Source organism: Pseudorasbora parva, chromosome 3 (genome assembly GCF_024679245.1).
Source record: "Pseudorasbora parva isolate DD20220531a chromosome 3, ASM2467924v1, whole genome shotgun sequence".
In the NCBI taxonomy this organism is placed as follows: Eukaryota; Metazoa; Chordata; class Actinopteri; order Cypriniformes; family Gobionidae; genus Pseudorasbora; species Pseudorasbora parva.
The window spans coordinates 17,167,646-17,182,816 of NC_090174.1; the positions used below are offsets into that span (position 1 = coordinate 17,167,646).

The following is a 15,171-nucleotide window of genomic DNA, read 5'->3' on the forward strand; positions in this document are numbered from 1 at the left end:
TCCTGTCCGCCTATGCAATCGTGTCCGCTGGTAGCGGTTTTAAATACCTGATCAAAACTTGTTATAAATGGTTCTGGACAAGCAATTGTTTAAAATAAACTATGAATTCATTGCCAAACTAAGTACACACGCAAAACATTTATTTGAAATATGTAATTGATTGCTATAATGGGAGCAAAAACATGTTCTGAATTATTTTGACTGATAAACTAAGTACCAATACAAAATCATGACATAGTAATGTACCTATAATGTAAATAAAAAGGAATTTTAAAAAACCCCAGCAATATACAGAAGAGGTGCACAAAATAAATAGATTATATACGAGATATGCTATATGCGAGCTATGCATTATACTTATATAAGCACTTATAGCTTCAGTTATATACTACTATTATATGAAACATATGCTTTGTAAGACATTAAAGACTATTTTAACACAATTTAAACAGCAAAAATCAAAACGCGATTGTGTAAGAATTGTAATCAGGCTCTGAACAGATTACCTATTAAAATTTATTTCAGCCAATAGAATCGCTATGGGGTCCTTGTGGACACGATTTCACATCCCTAATTATATTTCCCTCAAATCGTCAATTTACATACTGATTTCACTAGTGTTGTAGTCAAGACCACTTAAACCGAGACCAAGACAAGACCAAGACTTTGAAGGGCCGAGACCAAGACAAGACCAAGACTTTGAAGGGCCGAGACCGAGTCAAGACCAAGACCAAGACAGGCCGAGACCGAGTCAAGACCGAGACCAATGCATGTCCCCACACTTATAATAAAATGTGGAATATGCATATGATTGGCACTTCTCTTGTATGTGTGGGTGTGTAAGTGTACCATGAGAGAAGTTTTGATCAAATTATCAAAAGGCATTGCAGCTTTGTGGGAATTCATCTTTTTCTTCTATAAGCAAATAACACTTAACTTTTCGTCAATGGAAGGCACTGAAGACGACGTGTTCATATTGTTTACAGTCTATGGTGGACACAAACACCAACCTGACACTAACAGAGTTTTCTGTTTTGTTTTGTGAAAAGCGCTCACTCCCATTTTAAAACTCAAAGTTCCCTAAGAATGCTAATCTGGATGAGGTATTAATCTCAGACACAGTCCATTATGTCTTAAATGAATTTGAATAACATGAGGTAGAATATGTATCATACAGATATGCATTAGTATGCTGCTTAAGCAAATTATTTTATATATGTACATATTTTTCATTTACAAATTGAAAATGTTATTGTGCAGCTTTATTGTGCAACAACAAGGAAAAGAAACCCTGTACTTGCATTATTATGTATGATCTCTTATCTTGATGTTTCTTTTGTTCCAACAGGTTGAATTGTTTTGGTATATAATCATATCAATATTAGAAATAGCATTAACAGTCAACAAATAGCCACATTTTCTGCCATATACAATTTAATAAAATGATCAGCTAGCTAACAAACAACTTTGTTCTGTTTTCACCTCACTCCAGTCTAAACTAAATGATTTTAAACTATTTATTTTACTACACATTCAACATACATAAGCTAAAATACTGTGGATAGTTAAAACTAATAATTCTTACTCTCCACTCTTGCTAAATTGGGTAAGCACACTTGCGTTCTCATTTCTGAGGTGTTCTGAGTAAATGATTAAACTGATTCGTTCAGTTCATTGTTGAACAGATCAGTTCTTATTACCGTCGTTAAAATGATTCGGTTCAAATGAGTCATTTGGTCGTGAATCGGACATCAGCAGACCCGTTGTGTGTGAATCACGGCTGTCAGAACATCGCAGAAGGTTTGTCACACAGAAAACACTTCATAACTGGATAGAAATTGTTTCCTGTTTATTTAATGTATGATTTATGTCAGCTGTTTAGCTGGTCAAACTTTTTTTGAGCGCAACCGTTTTTTGAGCGTTTTTTTCACACCGAGCGGTACTTCAAAACAGTTGTCCGAACGCGCAACGTTCAACATGGATTCGGTTTTCTGAACTTTTGATTTAGCTTAATATGTGAAGTGTCAGAGAGAGCTTATGTGCTTATTTTGAAGACAGAGAGAGTGAGCGCAGGGTGGAGTTCTCTGCTCTTTATATGCCTTCAGCTGTGGTCTTGACCGGTCTTGAGACAAAATCCTGAGTCATCTTCGCCCGAGACGAGACCGAGTAAAAATGCGGTCGATACCGAGACGAGACCAAGACCTTTAAAAAGTGGTCTCGAGACAGTACTACAACACTAGATTTCACCCTGTGCTACAAGATACACTCATCGCACATCTCTTCTGTCAGAAGTTGATTCAAACTTGAGCTTGTGCGTATATAATGTATACGCGGCGCTGAGCTTCGAGGCTTGGGTGCGTGAATCAGCTGGACTGAAGTCATTGGACTGACTCCCTGATCAGTGCCCTGACTACTGATGGAGCAGATTGAGACCCACGCATTGTGAAGATCAATATTTGTAGCCTGCCTGACACGGTATTTTCACAGATGTTTCGCATTTCTCATAGACTACAGTAGCCTATTTAAAATGGCACATGCATCCGTTATATTCTCAATTTAATTTACAGAACAATCCCTGCAAAGTTTTTAGGTTTACTACACTGTAAAAAAATTCCAGACTTTCACAATATTTAACTGTGTTTTTTTACAGTAAAATACTGTTTTGATTGTTTTACTGTAATATCACTGTAATGTGGATTCGCTCACTGACTATTAAATATCTGCAGTGATATGACCGCAAATTACTGTAAAAATAGGGTTTTCAGCTGAGAAGGAAGGCGCCATCTTCAGGCTATTTTATGTAACTGGCTACTTTACATGTAAGTAACTGCTCTCTCTTAAAAAAAAAAAAGTATTGTAATCGTTGAGCCTATTTAAAATTATTTTATAAGGTTACAACAGCGAAAAGTCGATACTTTAAGTCTAATATGCTCTCTTTGATCCATCTCTTCTCACAACAGCTCTCAGTTTGCAAGCGCTGACGACGCAGGAAGTACACTGACGATATCGGATGGAATTAAGGTAGGCTACGAGGTAAATATAATGTGCCTAGTTAAAACAAAATATGGCTTTCTAAGCAGTTATGGAATATCAATGCAACGTTAGGCTATGTGGTGTTAGAAAGCTGCATGGCTATAGCTAGCAAGTGTTTCATAGTGTTTGAAAATCCCTGACAAGCTGAAAGCAGAAAAGGTTTAAACTATATTTTAAAGAAAGGTGCTTTTTCAGCCATTGGTATGAATTATGTTTTGTGACCAAGTTGTCCTACAGCTTGCAAATAGTTTTTTGAATGAATCTTTTTGTGCAATTCTTTTAAGTGAACGAAATCGAAATTTATGAAGTTTTTAGAAAGAGGGGAATAAATCTTGAAGTTTTTTTTTGGTGAACAAAATCAAAATCAAAATGATGGATGGTAATTCTCATCACTAGTTCAGGGCGGAATGAGCGGGATGTCTGATGAGTGTAGCTCGATCAGCATGCACCGTCATCCATTTTGCATTCCTGTGAACTGACTCATCACATCACACGTGGAAAATTGCACGAGAAAAATTGCTGAGATATTGTTTGCTTCAGAGGTAAAATTGAGTATTTCTGTCGTACATGCATTTTAAAAAATGTATTAAAAAATATTCTCCCCGCTGTTGAAGAAAAAAAACTCGTTCATCATCCATTTGATTAATTGTGAACTTCAATTCAAACGTTAACTTACACGTGCCACGAAAAGATAATTTCCGAGAGATCGACTGTAACGTAACTTGCACTTCATAGGTAACAGACTTGTCTTTGTACTTTTATCATTTGAGTTTTAAAAATGTGTTTATTCTCCCCGTCGATCTTCTTCGTATAGCTAACGTTAACGTTACCTTATCTAGAAAAAAATTAGGGTTATCCATTTTGCTTCCCGTGAATTTCGATTTAAAGACGACGCACGCCACGATAAGATCGTTTTTGGGATACTATCTGTAATGTCACTTCAAATATAGGCTACTTTTACATTTACTATAGCCTCCTTTTTCTTTGGTATCTTTCTATTTATTTTATTCTGTTTTCCTCACCCTTTCAGTATGCTTTGTTTCATGAAATAATTTATAACGTCTTAGGAGAGAGGTGAATAAATATTGAAAACATTTTTTGGTGAACGAAATACAAAATCTTTGATGAATCGTAATTCTCATCACTCAGGGCTATCGCGGAATGAGCGGGATGTCTGAGTATACCTCAGGCACCGTCATCCATTTTGCATTATTCCTGTGAACTGACTACGCAGCACACGAGAACAATTGCACGAGAAAACTTGCTGAGATATTTGCGTCAGAGGTAAAATTGAGTATTTCTGTCGTAGATTTGTTATATGCATTTAAAAATGTATTAAAAGATATTCTCCCTGCCGTGGAACGGTGGAAGAAAAAAACACTCAGTTTTTCATCATCCATTAATTCCTGTGAACTTCTCAAAGACTACGCACGCCACTAAAAGATAATTTCCGAGAGATCGACTGTAACGTAACGTGCACTTCATAGGTAAAAGACTATTATTACGTCTTTTTACTTTTATTATTTGAATTTTTAAAATGTGTTTATTCTCCCCGTCGATCGTATAGCTAACGTTATCTGGAAAAAATCAGGGTCATCCATTAATTCCTGTGAATTTCGATTCAAAGACGACGCACGCCACGATAAGATAATTTCACCATTTCACCAGAGATATTATTCACCATTTTCTGTACTGTCACTTCAAATATAGCCTCCTTTTTCTTTGGTATCTTTTTATTTATTTAATTCTGTTTTCCTCACTCTTTCAGTTTGCTTTTTTCATGAAATATAAATTTATAAAGTCTTGAGAGAGGTGAATAAATATTAAAAACATTTTTTGGTGAACGAAATACAAAATCTTTGATGAATCGTAATTCTCATCAGTAGTTCAGGGCTATCGCGGAATGAGCGGGATGTCTTGAGTGTAGCTTGACAGCATGCACCGTCATCCATTTTGCATTATTATTCCTGTGAACTGACTACGCAGCACACGAGAACAATTGCTGAGATATTGTTAACCTTGTTGACTAACTTTGCTTCAGAGGTAAAATTTAGTATTTCTGTTATTTGTGTTTAAAAATATATTAAAAAAATATTCTCCCCGCCGACTTTCGTATTTGGAAGAAGAAAAAAACTCAGTTGTTCATCATTTTGATTCCGGTGAACTTCAATTCAAAGACTATGGCGCACGCCAGTAAAAGATAATTTATGAGATATTGACTAACTTGCACTTCATAGATAAAATGGACTATTCCGTCTGTGTACTTTTATTATTTGAGTTTTAAAAATGTGTTTATTCTCCCCGTCGATCGTATAGCTAACGTTATCTGGAAAAAAGCAGGGTCATCCATTAATTCCTGTGAATTTCGATTCAAAGACGACGCACGCCACGATAAGATCATTTCTGAGATATTCACCATTTTCTGTAATGTCACTTCAAATATAGGCTAACTTATTACATTTACTATAGCCTCCTTTTTCTTTGGTATCTTTCTTTTTTTATTCTGTTTTCCTCACCCTTTCAGTTTGCTTTTTTCATGAAATATACATTTATAAAGAACTAAGAGAGAGGTGAATAAATATTTGAAAAAAAATTGGTGAACGAAATAAGTTACAAAATCTTGATTTATCGTAATTCTCATCACTATATCGCGGAATGAGCGGGATGTCTTGAGTGTAGCTCGTCAGCATGCACCATTTTGCATGATTCCTGTGAACTGACTACGCAGCACACGAGAAAATTTGCCGAGATATTGTTTACCTTGTTGACTAACTTTACTTAAGTTGCTTCAGAGGTAAAATTTGTTATTTCTGTCGTACATTTGTTATTTGCGTGTAAAAAATCTATATAAAAAATACTCTCCCCGCCGACTTTCTTATCTGGAAGAACAAACAGTTCTGCATCCATTTTGAGTAATTCCTGTGAACTTCAATTCAAAGACTACTATAATTTGCTTGACTGTAACTTGCACCTCATAGATCAAATTTACTATTATTCCATTTTTTTACTTTTATTATTTGTGTTTTAAAAACAACAACCTTATCCCCATATAATATGTGATACAACTCAGTTGTTCAATATCCATTTTGATTAATTCTGTGAACATAATTTCTGAGATATTTTTTACCATTTTCTGTAACGCCTTTAACGCCTGCAACTTAATGTAAAGTTTTACTATACCCTTTTTCTTTGGTATCTTTCTATTTATTCTTTTTTTCCTCACCCTCTCAGTTTGCTATGTTTCACTGTAAATTCAGTCAGTGTGAGCATGTGTCTGAAACTGTTGTCCAGTTTATCCAGCACACAAAGCTCCACAGTAATACTCCAAATTACAGATATCAGTGTGGCATTTCTCAATGTACTCGCATGTACCATAAAGATAGCGTTCTGAAAGCACATATGTATAGAGATCATAGAGGATCGGGCCCATCTCTTAGCAAGCAATTTGACACTCCTTTCAAGTGTGTGGCTCAAGCTTGCGAAATTGTGTGTAACAGCTTAACTTCCCTCATTAAGCATTTAAAATCACACATAAGAGAAGGACTCGAAATTAAATGCCCATTCAGAGAGTGTAGTTCTAGCTTTACAGTCGAGTCTAGTTTAGCAGCTCATATTTCAAGGAAACACAAACATGTTGAAGATCTTGATTCTTTGGCAACTGTATCTGCTCCAACTGAGGAGTTATGCATTTCTAATCAATCTTGTTTAGAGACACCTGATGAAGAAATATTTGAATGTGAAGAGCCATTTGCTGTCAATGAAACATTGTTCCTGCAAAATATTACACTTCTGTACTTGAAATTGCAGGCAAAATTGTTGTTACCAGCAAGTACAATAACACAAATAATTGAGGACTTTCAGAATGCCCATGAAATTGGTCTGTCACATGCACTTAAGATCCTGAGTGAGAAACTGAAGGCACTCGAAATTTCAGAAGCTATTGTTAGCAACATCATTGAGGAAATGAATAGGGGTGATCTGCTGAGGCTTTATAACAGGGAGCTGTTGAATACAGACCATAAAAGAAAGTCTGTTTTTAAAAGTCATTTTGACTATGTTGAACCTGTGCCATTGTTTTTAGGCAATGATGAAAATGGCAAAGAGCGTTTTGCCCAGTATATACCTATAAAGGAAACATTGGCTGCACTGTTCAAAAGCACATCTATGCAAGAACAACATGCTTACACACGTTCTCAACCACCAACTCCTAAAAACGTTTTACGTGATGTTAAGGATGGTGAGGGATTTAAGAGTAATGTTTTAATGAACACAGCTTCTGATTCTCTTGGCCTCATTTTATATCAGGATGCCTTTGAGGTTGTAAACCCTCTTGGTTCAGGGAAGAAAAAACACAAGGTTTTAGCAGTCTACTGTACTCTGACTGATATTTTGCCACACAATAGATCCACTACAGATCACATGCAACTTGTGCTTCTTTGTAGGGAACTTGACTTCAAATACTTTGGTATAGACAAAGTTTTTGAGCCATTGATTAAGGATCTTAAATTTCTAGAGGAAACGGGTATTTCAATGCCCAATGGTAAAATTGTGAAAGGGACTCTTGTTGCCATTTCAGGAGATAATTTGGGATCCCATTGCATAGGGGGTTTTTTGGAAAACTTCAGTCGTGCAGATTATTTCTGCCGATATTGTGAGATAAACAGAACCACATTTGTGAATGAGCCAAACCTGTGTGGTACTGCAAGAACTGTGCAGTCATATAAAAGTCATGTGCAAGATCTAGACTGTGCTGCTGTTGGATCTGTATTTGGTATCAAAGGGGACTCTCCTTTTAACAAGCTTGCACATTTCCATGTTTGCCAGCCTGGGCTTCCACCATGTCTAGGGCACGATCTATTTGAGGGTGTTGTTTCTTATGACCTTGCTTTGTTTGTTGGTCGTTTAGTTGAGGAGAAGCATTTTACATACTTGCAATTGAATCGGTGCAAAAATCAGTTCAAATACAAAGGAAGTGATGCATATGACAAACCAGGAGACCTCTCCCCTGGAAGTGAGCGGCTAAGTGGAAATGCTGTTGAGAATTGGTGTTTTCTTAGGTTGCTACCTCTCTTGATTGGTGACAGGATTAAAGATCCATGTAGAAATGAGGTATGGCAACTGATTTTGCAACTGAGAGAGATAGTGGAGCTTGTCTGTGCACCAGCGGTAACAACAGGGCAGGTTGCATATCTCAAAGTTTTAATCGAAGAATACATTTGCACCAGGCAAAAGCTTTTCCTTGATAATCCCTTACGACCTAAGCATCATTACATGTGTCATTACCCTGACCTTATACACCACTTTGGGCCACTAATTCGCCTCTGGACTTTGAGATTCGAAAGCAAGCACAGCTATTTTAAAAAGTGTGCCAGAAAACTGCACAATTTTAAAAATCTTTGCAAAACTCTTGCAGAGAGACACCAACTTCTGCAAGCTTACCTAGGTGCAGGCAGCATGTTCCCTCCAGTTGTACAGATACAAAAGGGTGTAGAATTCTATGTTGATGATTACAGTGACAGGATTAGAGAGGCAGTAGCCAGTTACAATTTTGATTCACAGTCTACGGTGGCATGTAATGAAATCACAGTGAAAGGCACATTGTACAGAAAGGGGATGTTTGTTTTGCTTGAAAATCATGATGGTGAACTTTATGCTGGAAGGATTATTCTGGTGGTTGTTGTACATGAGTCTGTGTACTTTGTTATAGAGAAACATACCTTTGCTAAGTTGAGAGACATTGGCGTCTATTGTGAATTAGGAGTAGCTCAAGATGATTATCTTTGTGTTAACCAAGAACATTTGCTTGACTACTATCCTCTTCCAACTTATGAGAAGTTTGACTTGCTACTAATTGCTCTTCATCATGCTTTTCCAGAGGTTTATTGAGCAATATGTCACAGATTCATTTGAGCTAAACAGACAACTTTACCTTTTTTGTTTCAGAAAATGGATCAAGGCATTAAGGATTTAGTGATCTCAATTTTACCAAGCCTCTCAGATGAAACAGTGGCATGTCTGTTGGAAGTTCTGGAGGAGCTGGGAGTCGAAAACAAGGAAGACCTTAAGCTGGTCGAAGAAAAAGACATTGAAAAATACTTGCGTCCAATACAGACCAGAAAATTGTTGGCTGCCTTTAAAAATGAAGGTAAATCTACATGATCACAATTGACAAACAAGCTGACTACAATGAGGGTTTAAAATGTAGTTATATGATTACTTTAGAATTTAATCTATGACAACTTTATGAAAGATGTAATTCTTGTCTTTTTCTTCCAGTAATTCAGTTAAACTTAGAGGCTGTCCCCACTCCCTCTTCATCTCATAACCCTTTGGGAAGCGCATGCAGTCCACCCTCACACTCCTCATGCACTGAAAGCTTTGTACCACATATTGGAAGGCCATGGCATGTGGACTTCAGAGTAAACTGGGAACAGATGCCTTCATCTGTTCAAAAATATTTGTCAAATCAGTCAAGGCCGCTCCCAGTAGACAGAAAAAACATAGTGCAAGCAGTGGTAGAACAGATCTTAGAACAAGATCCTAACCCTACTAGAGCAACATGCCACAGTATAGTTCGGGGCATCATTAGAGAGTTTCCTAAATGTTTTGCAGATATAGGCAAAACAGGAGACATTATTGGAGATGGCTGCCAGTCCCTTCTTCAACAAATTAAAACAAGGGTTGAGTACAAAAATAGAAACAACACTCTTGCACGACGACGGAGGGTGAGGAAGGCTTGCAGTGGAGGAGGGGCAACGGCAAGAGGCCCAGTGGATCAGTATGGATGCGTGAGATGGGCTCCTTCCGATCTACCCAGTGGCGAGACCGAGGCTACATTGGGTGAGATGAAAATGCACCTGCACAGCATGTTTTCACAGGATGGCTTTGAAGGGGCAGAAAGAGCTGAGCCATTAATGGAGAAGACTTATATACTGCAACGTAGGTACCTCAATCAGGTACCTGCGCCACCCATTGAGAAAGTCATAGAAGAATGGCCCTTCCTGTGTTCACGAAGATGCCTTTACGCACACTTTAAGCTGCTCACAGATGTCTCAATCATCAGCAAGCTTAGAGAGGCCATCCACAGTAAAGGCAGCACAATTGTTAAGTTCTGCCAGGGACTCAGCCGTTATCCAGGGATTGCTGAAGTCCTGGCTAGTTATGACGTTGAAGCTTCAGACAAGGCCATGTGTGTTCTCCAGCTCCTAAGGACATACTTTAAAGAACCACAAGATGCCATCATGCTTGAAGCTGATGTAAGTTCCGTTTTGCAAACACTTATTCAGCTATTGGCAAAGTTTTCTTTTAAAGTACATTCAGTAAAGTTCTTGTTGAATATAAGTCAAAGGCAGTTTACTTTGCACCCCATTGCATCTATACAACATTTTCTGTAAAAACTTACTTTACAGCCATCTGCCACAGCCGCCGACATCCAAAGAATGACCAAAGGATTGCCGAACACACCTCGCCTGATTTTCCAAGGTAAAGCCTAACTTAAAGCCTTATAAAATCTGTTTGATTTTTGCACAAATTTCATTTTTTCTGTTTTAATTTTCATGGATATAATTTTAATCATAACTGCAGCCTTTGCCAAATCGTGTGCGGTTTTAGTTTGGCAGGGTCGCCGCTAGCTTAGCTTAGCCTAATGAATGGAATCCTATGTTGTCAGCTTGCATGTCCCGAGTAAAAGTGATAAAAAAAACTTAAAAAAACACCTAATTACATCTTGTGGCCTTGCATATTCACAACGAGTACAAATAGCGGTACAGATTAAGACTAGGCGATTTCCTAGGAAGATATTGATTTGGGACTATATTATGGGGACCCACAGACGAAGCACTGCTACTTGGACGCAGAGATATCACACCTCTCATCCTCCGGCTGTTGAGCGATCGCGATGTGTTGTGTGATATCTCTGCGCCCAAGTAGCAGTACTTTATCTGTGCATCCCCATAATATAGTCCCAAGTCAATATCTGCCTTGGAAATCGCCTATAATCTGCATCAATATTTGTACTCGTGAATACGAAGGCCTCAAGTAATTAGGTGTTTTTTTTTTATATCACTTTTACTCGAGACATGCTAGCTGACAACATAGGATTCCATTCATTATGCTAAGCTAAGCTAGCGGCGACCCTGCCAAACTAAAACAATGCATGCACTGAGACAAAAATGCATTTGCCCACATATCTAAATGTAGGAAAGAGGTTGAATAAGCTCTATTTCTAAAAACGGTGGACTGTTCCTTTAATACAGAGGTCTTCAACCCTGCTCCTGAGGTAGTGCAAAGTTTATTTCCAACCTGCTTTAGCACAGCGGGTCCCCAGGAGCAGGGTTGAAGACCTCTGCATTATATTGTCTAGGAATTCTATTGGCAGTGAGGTACGTCTTGTTAAAGGAATAGTTCACCCAAAAATCTAAATTTGCTCTAATTTACTCCTCCACAGGTCATCCAAAATTTCTGAGTTTCTTTTTTCATCAAATTTTTTTTAATTTCAGGCCTCCACCTTTAACATTTAAAGAGATTTTTGACGGTCCAAAATGCATTAAAATATTCCTTACGACTCCAGTCGACAAATAAAAGTCTGAACTCAAACGATTGATAATTTTTTAAAAACAAAACTATTCGTATATAATTTTAACTACAAATCTTAATTTTCATCCAGCTGTGCAGTGCTCGTTCATGAGAAGGTTTTGCACAACTTGCGGTGGCAAAAGTCACGCCTGACATCAAGTAGCTAAAATCACAATTAAAACAGGAGCACTGTACAGAAGTTGAATGTTCTTTGCTGTAGATTTATATTATTATTTTTCAAAATTACACCTTCATGTGTTTATCCTGGATGACTATGCCTATGTGATGACGTCACGCATAATTTTTTACCAGGTCTCCTTGTACAATATGTTGTGCAATACCTCTAACGAGTACCTCGCACGCTGGACAGAAGTGTAGATTTGCAGTTAATACGAATTTAAGTGTTGTTTTGTTTTAAAAAAATGATCAATGGTTTCGGTTCAAAAGACTTCTTGATGACTGGAGTCTTGTATGGGCTGAGGGTAAGTTAATTATCAGCAAAGATTCATTTTCAGGTGAAAACTTTTTATTTTTTATAACAATGCATGTTTGTACAACATTAAAAGGCTTCACCATTTGTTCCTCTTGTTTTGTGAGTACAGGTATTACAGGTTCTACATAATGTTTGGTGCTTTTGTTTATTTCAGGTGATATGATTAAGCCTACTGCATGGATGCTGTCCATCGAAGGACAAGTTGTCATGGGGCCACACACAGACGTTATCACTGGTATTGCTTCGATGTTTTCCAGTTACTACTGTTTTAATCTTCAATATCCAGAAGAGTCTGCATGCACCCTTGAATTTATTCAAAGGTATTTATCTCATTTCATTGTTTCATTTGGGATTAAGACCTGTTTGATATGGTCTTCACTGAGGTCTGATCTCACCTTCTCAAAAAATTGAGAGACACTAACTGTGGCAAGATCTTTTATGGATGTAGTCTGTCTTAGTTGTTTCTATCTCCATGTAATCCGAGACATTTACATTTTACATTTACATTTAATCATTTAGCAGACGCTTTTATCCAAGGCGACTTACAAAAAAGGGTAGAGCAATAGAAGCAACGAAACAAACAAGGCCAACACAACAACCTGTAAGAGCTGTGAGACTGACTAGGTGAGATGAGATCTCTGTGTGGATCATACAGTCTGTTGTTGCGCTTTTCCACTGTACTGGCTCAGTTTGCTGAGTTTCTTTTCTTCATCAGAACAGAATTTAAGATTTTTAGGATTTTATTTCAGGCCTCCAGGTAAAGTGAATGAAAGAGATTGTAGTCCATATTTTGACGGTCCAAAATATATATTTAGGCTGCATCAAAATAATCCACGCAACAAATAAAAGTCTTCTGAATTGAAACATTTACAATAACAAAGCAATACTTGTGTAGTTTTTAACTGCAAATGCTCACATCTGCCCTCGCTCTGTGATGTGCGCTTAGTCACGTGTAGGGTTGGGCATCGTTTTGATTTGAACGATTCTGATTCCGATTCTTACTTTCGATTCCGGTTCTTTTCGATTCTCGATTCCGATTCTTTGAGGGGTGGAGTCAAAACATGTCACATCGATATTCAATGCTATTTTCAATACCACAGGGGGGAAAAACGCTGCATATACCGTCAATTAGACATTTTTTACACTTTTGAAAGTCTAGGCAATCAAAAAGTTCTTCTGAAGAGATCACTTTATATGATAAAGTATTTAAGCTTTTTCTCCTATATAAACATTGATCAATTACTATTAAAATTCTCTGACAAATATTTGTTAACTCTATGTATTTTTTACAACGGGGTAATTGTGTTGCAATAGCTTACACACAGCACAAGAAAGCTTGATTTCGAATGGTAAATTGAATTAAAAAAGATGACTAAACAGTAATTAAATAAGAACAAAAAAATATATTACAAAAAATAAATAAAATATAATAAAATATATAAATGAAATAGACTGCGTTATTTTTTCAGGTAGGTCTAACATTCAGGTAAGAAACTGAATAAAAAAATGCAAAGTGGCTAATTAAATTTAAAATAACATTGGATAATGTTTTTTGCAAAAAATTAAATAGTTTCATATAAAACCATTAAAGTTACACTCGTTGATCAGTCAAGAGCAGTGTGATCGTTTGTCTTTTTGTAGTTTGGCTTTGAATAACAAATGAGTGCGGTCCCTTTAAGAACTGCCGCACTCATGGATCCTGAACACTGTTCCTGTTACTCATTCCCAACCCTAGTCACGTGTCATGTAATCAAGTTCCTGTTTACAAGAGGAGCGCTGTACAAAAGCGGAATTGTCTTTGGTGTCCAGGGTTCCCGCGGGGTCTTAAAAAGTCTAAAATTCAGAAAGTTAAATTTAAGGCCTTAAAAAGTCTTAAAAACGCCCAGATTTTCATCCTAGGTCTTAAATTTAATTTACCAAAGTCTTAAAACTTTTACTTCCGTTCAGAAACAAAACCTTTTAGTTTTCTTTACCCGACTGCTTCATGCATTTTTACTCCTTACACTTTTCCTTACACGTTAGGTTGTCTGTACTAGTTTTGTGTTGGGAATATGGATGCCAAGTTCTGTCATCTGTCATAAGTATTTTGATATCAGTTTTTGAGTTTATTTAATGTTTCTATAACTGAATCAATAAAAATAGAATGTTGGAGAGTTTTCTGATATCATTTATAATGCCTTTAGTAATGCGTTGTGTTGGTCTTAAATTTAACTTACTGAAACCTGCAAGAACCCTGGGTGTCTATTTGTATTAATTTTGTTCAAAATGGTCCCTACGTTTTCTCAGACTTTGAAAACTTTTTTTCTTGTTTTAGGTGCTTCCTGGGCATCAACCCTGATACAGGATCTAAATCCAAAAAGAAGCAGGGAGGCATCAATCAGCAAGTTTGTTCTCTGCTGCGAAAACTTGTTGATTTTGAATGGATGGCAACATAAGCAGATTTTGTGTTGTGTATGTACTCGCATGAAACCTGTGTGTTGAGGCTCGTGTTGCTACTAATTGTTTCTGTTCTGCCCTGCTGTTTTCGATTGGTTTTATTTTCTTCTTTTTTTTTCATTGTTGGCTCTCTCCATTTTCACCTGCCATATCGCCACTGAATATGTTGGACTGCCCTTCTGGTTGAGACCTTGACTTCTACCTGGCTATGGTTTTGGATTTTCCCTCTGGCTGTGTTTATTGGACTGATTTCTCATTGCCGGCTCCAGCCCACTGTCACACTTAAAGGGTTAGTTCACCGAAAAATAAAAATTCTGTCAGTAATTAGCCTCATGTGGTTGGACACCCGTTAGACCTCCGTTCATCTTCTGACACAGATGAAGATATTAGTGTTGAAATCCGATGGCTCAGAAAGGCCTTCTTTGACACCAATGTCATTTCCTCTCTCAAGACCCATAAAGGCACTAAAGACGTCTTTACAAAGCCCATCTCACTACAGCGGCTCTACAATCATTGATGAAGAGGCCAGAATAGTTTTTTGCGCCAAAAAAACGAAATAACAGTTCGAAACTTTGTTTTGAAATCGGCCTATCACTATATAAGTCGTTTGTTAGTTTTTTGCGCATAAAAACTAT

The 15,171-nt window shown here is 37.2% G+C and overlaps 2 protein-coding genes across 5 annotated transcripts in view; one reads left to right on the top strand and one right to left on the bottom strand.

Moving 5' to 3' along the window:
- taf6 (TAF6 RNA polymerase II, TATA box binding protein (TBP)-associated factor) overlaps positions 1-15,171 on the bottom strand; it is a 116,352-nt gene that overhangs the window by 62,623 nt on the left and 38,558 nt on the right. The window lies entirely within an intron of this gene.
- On the top strand, positions 2,969-14,893 carry LOC137071804 (uncharacterized). Of its 2 annotated transcripts, none has more exons than XM_067440000.1 (6): positions 2,969-3,021; positions 8,977-9,178; positions 9,310-10,289; positions 10,443-10,515; positions 12,255-12,420; positions 14,415-14,893. In XM_067440000.1, the coding sequence occupies exons 2-6, from the start codon at positions 8,980-8,982 to the stop codon at positions 14,533-14,535; spliced, it is 1,539 nt and encodes a 512-aa protein (XP_067296101.1). In that variant the 5' UTR covers positions 2,969-3,021; positions 8,977-8,979; the 3' UTR covers positions 14,536-14,893. The 2 variants fall into 2 exon arrangements, with proteins under 2 accessions (XP_067296101.1, XP_067296102.1); XM_067440001.1 differs by lacking the exon at positions 2,969-3,021 and adding an exon at positions 4,242-4,317.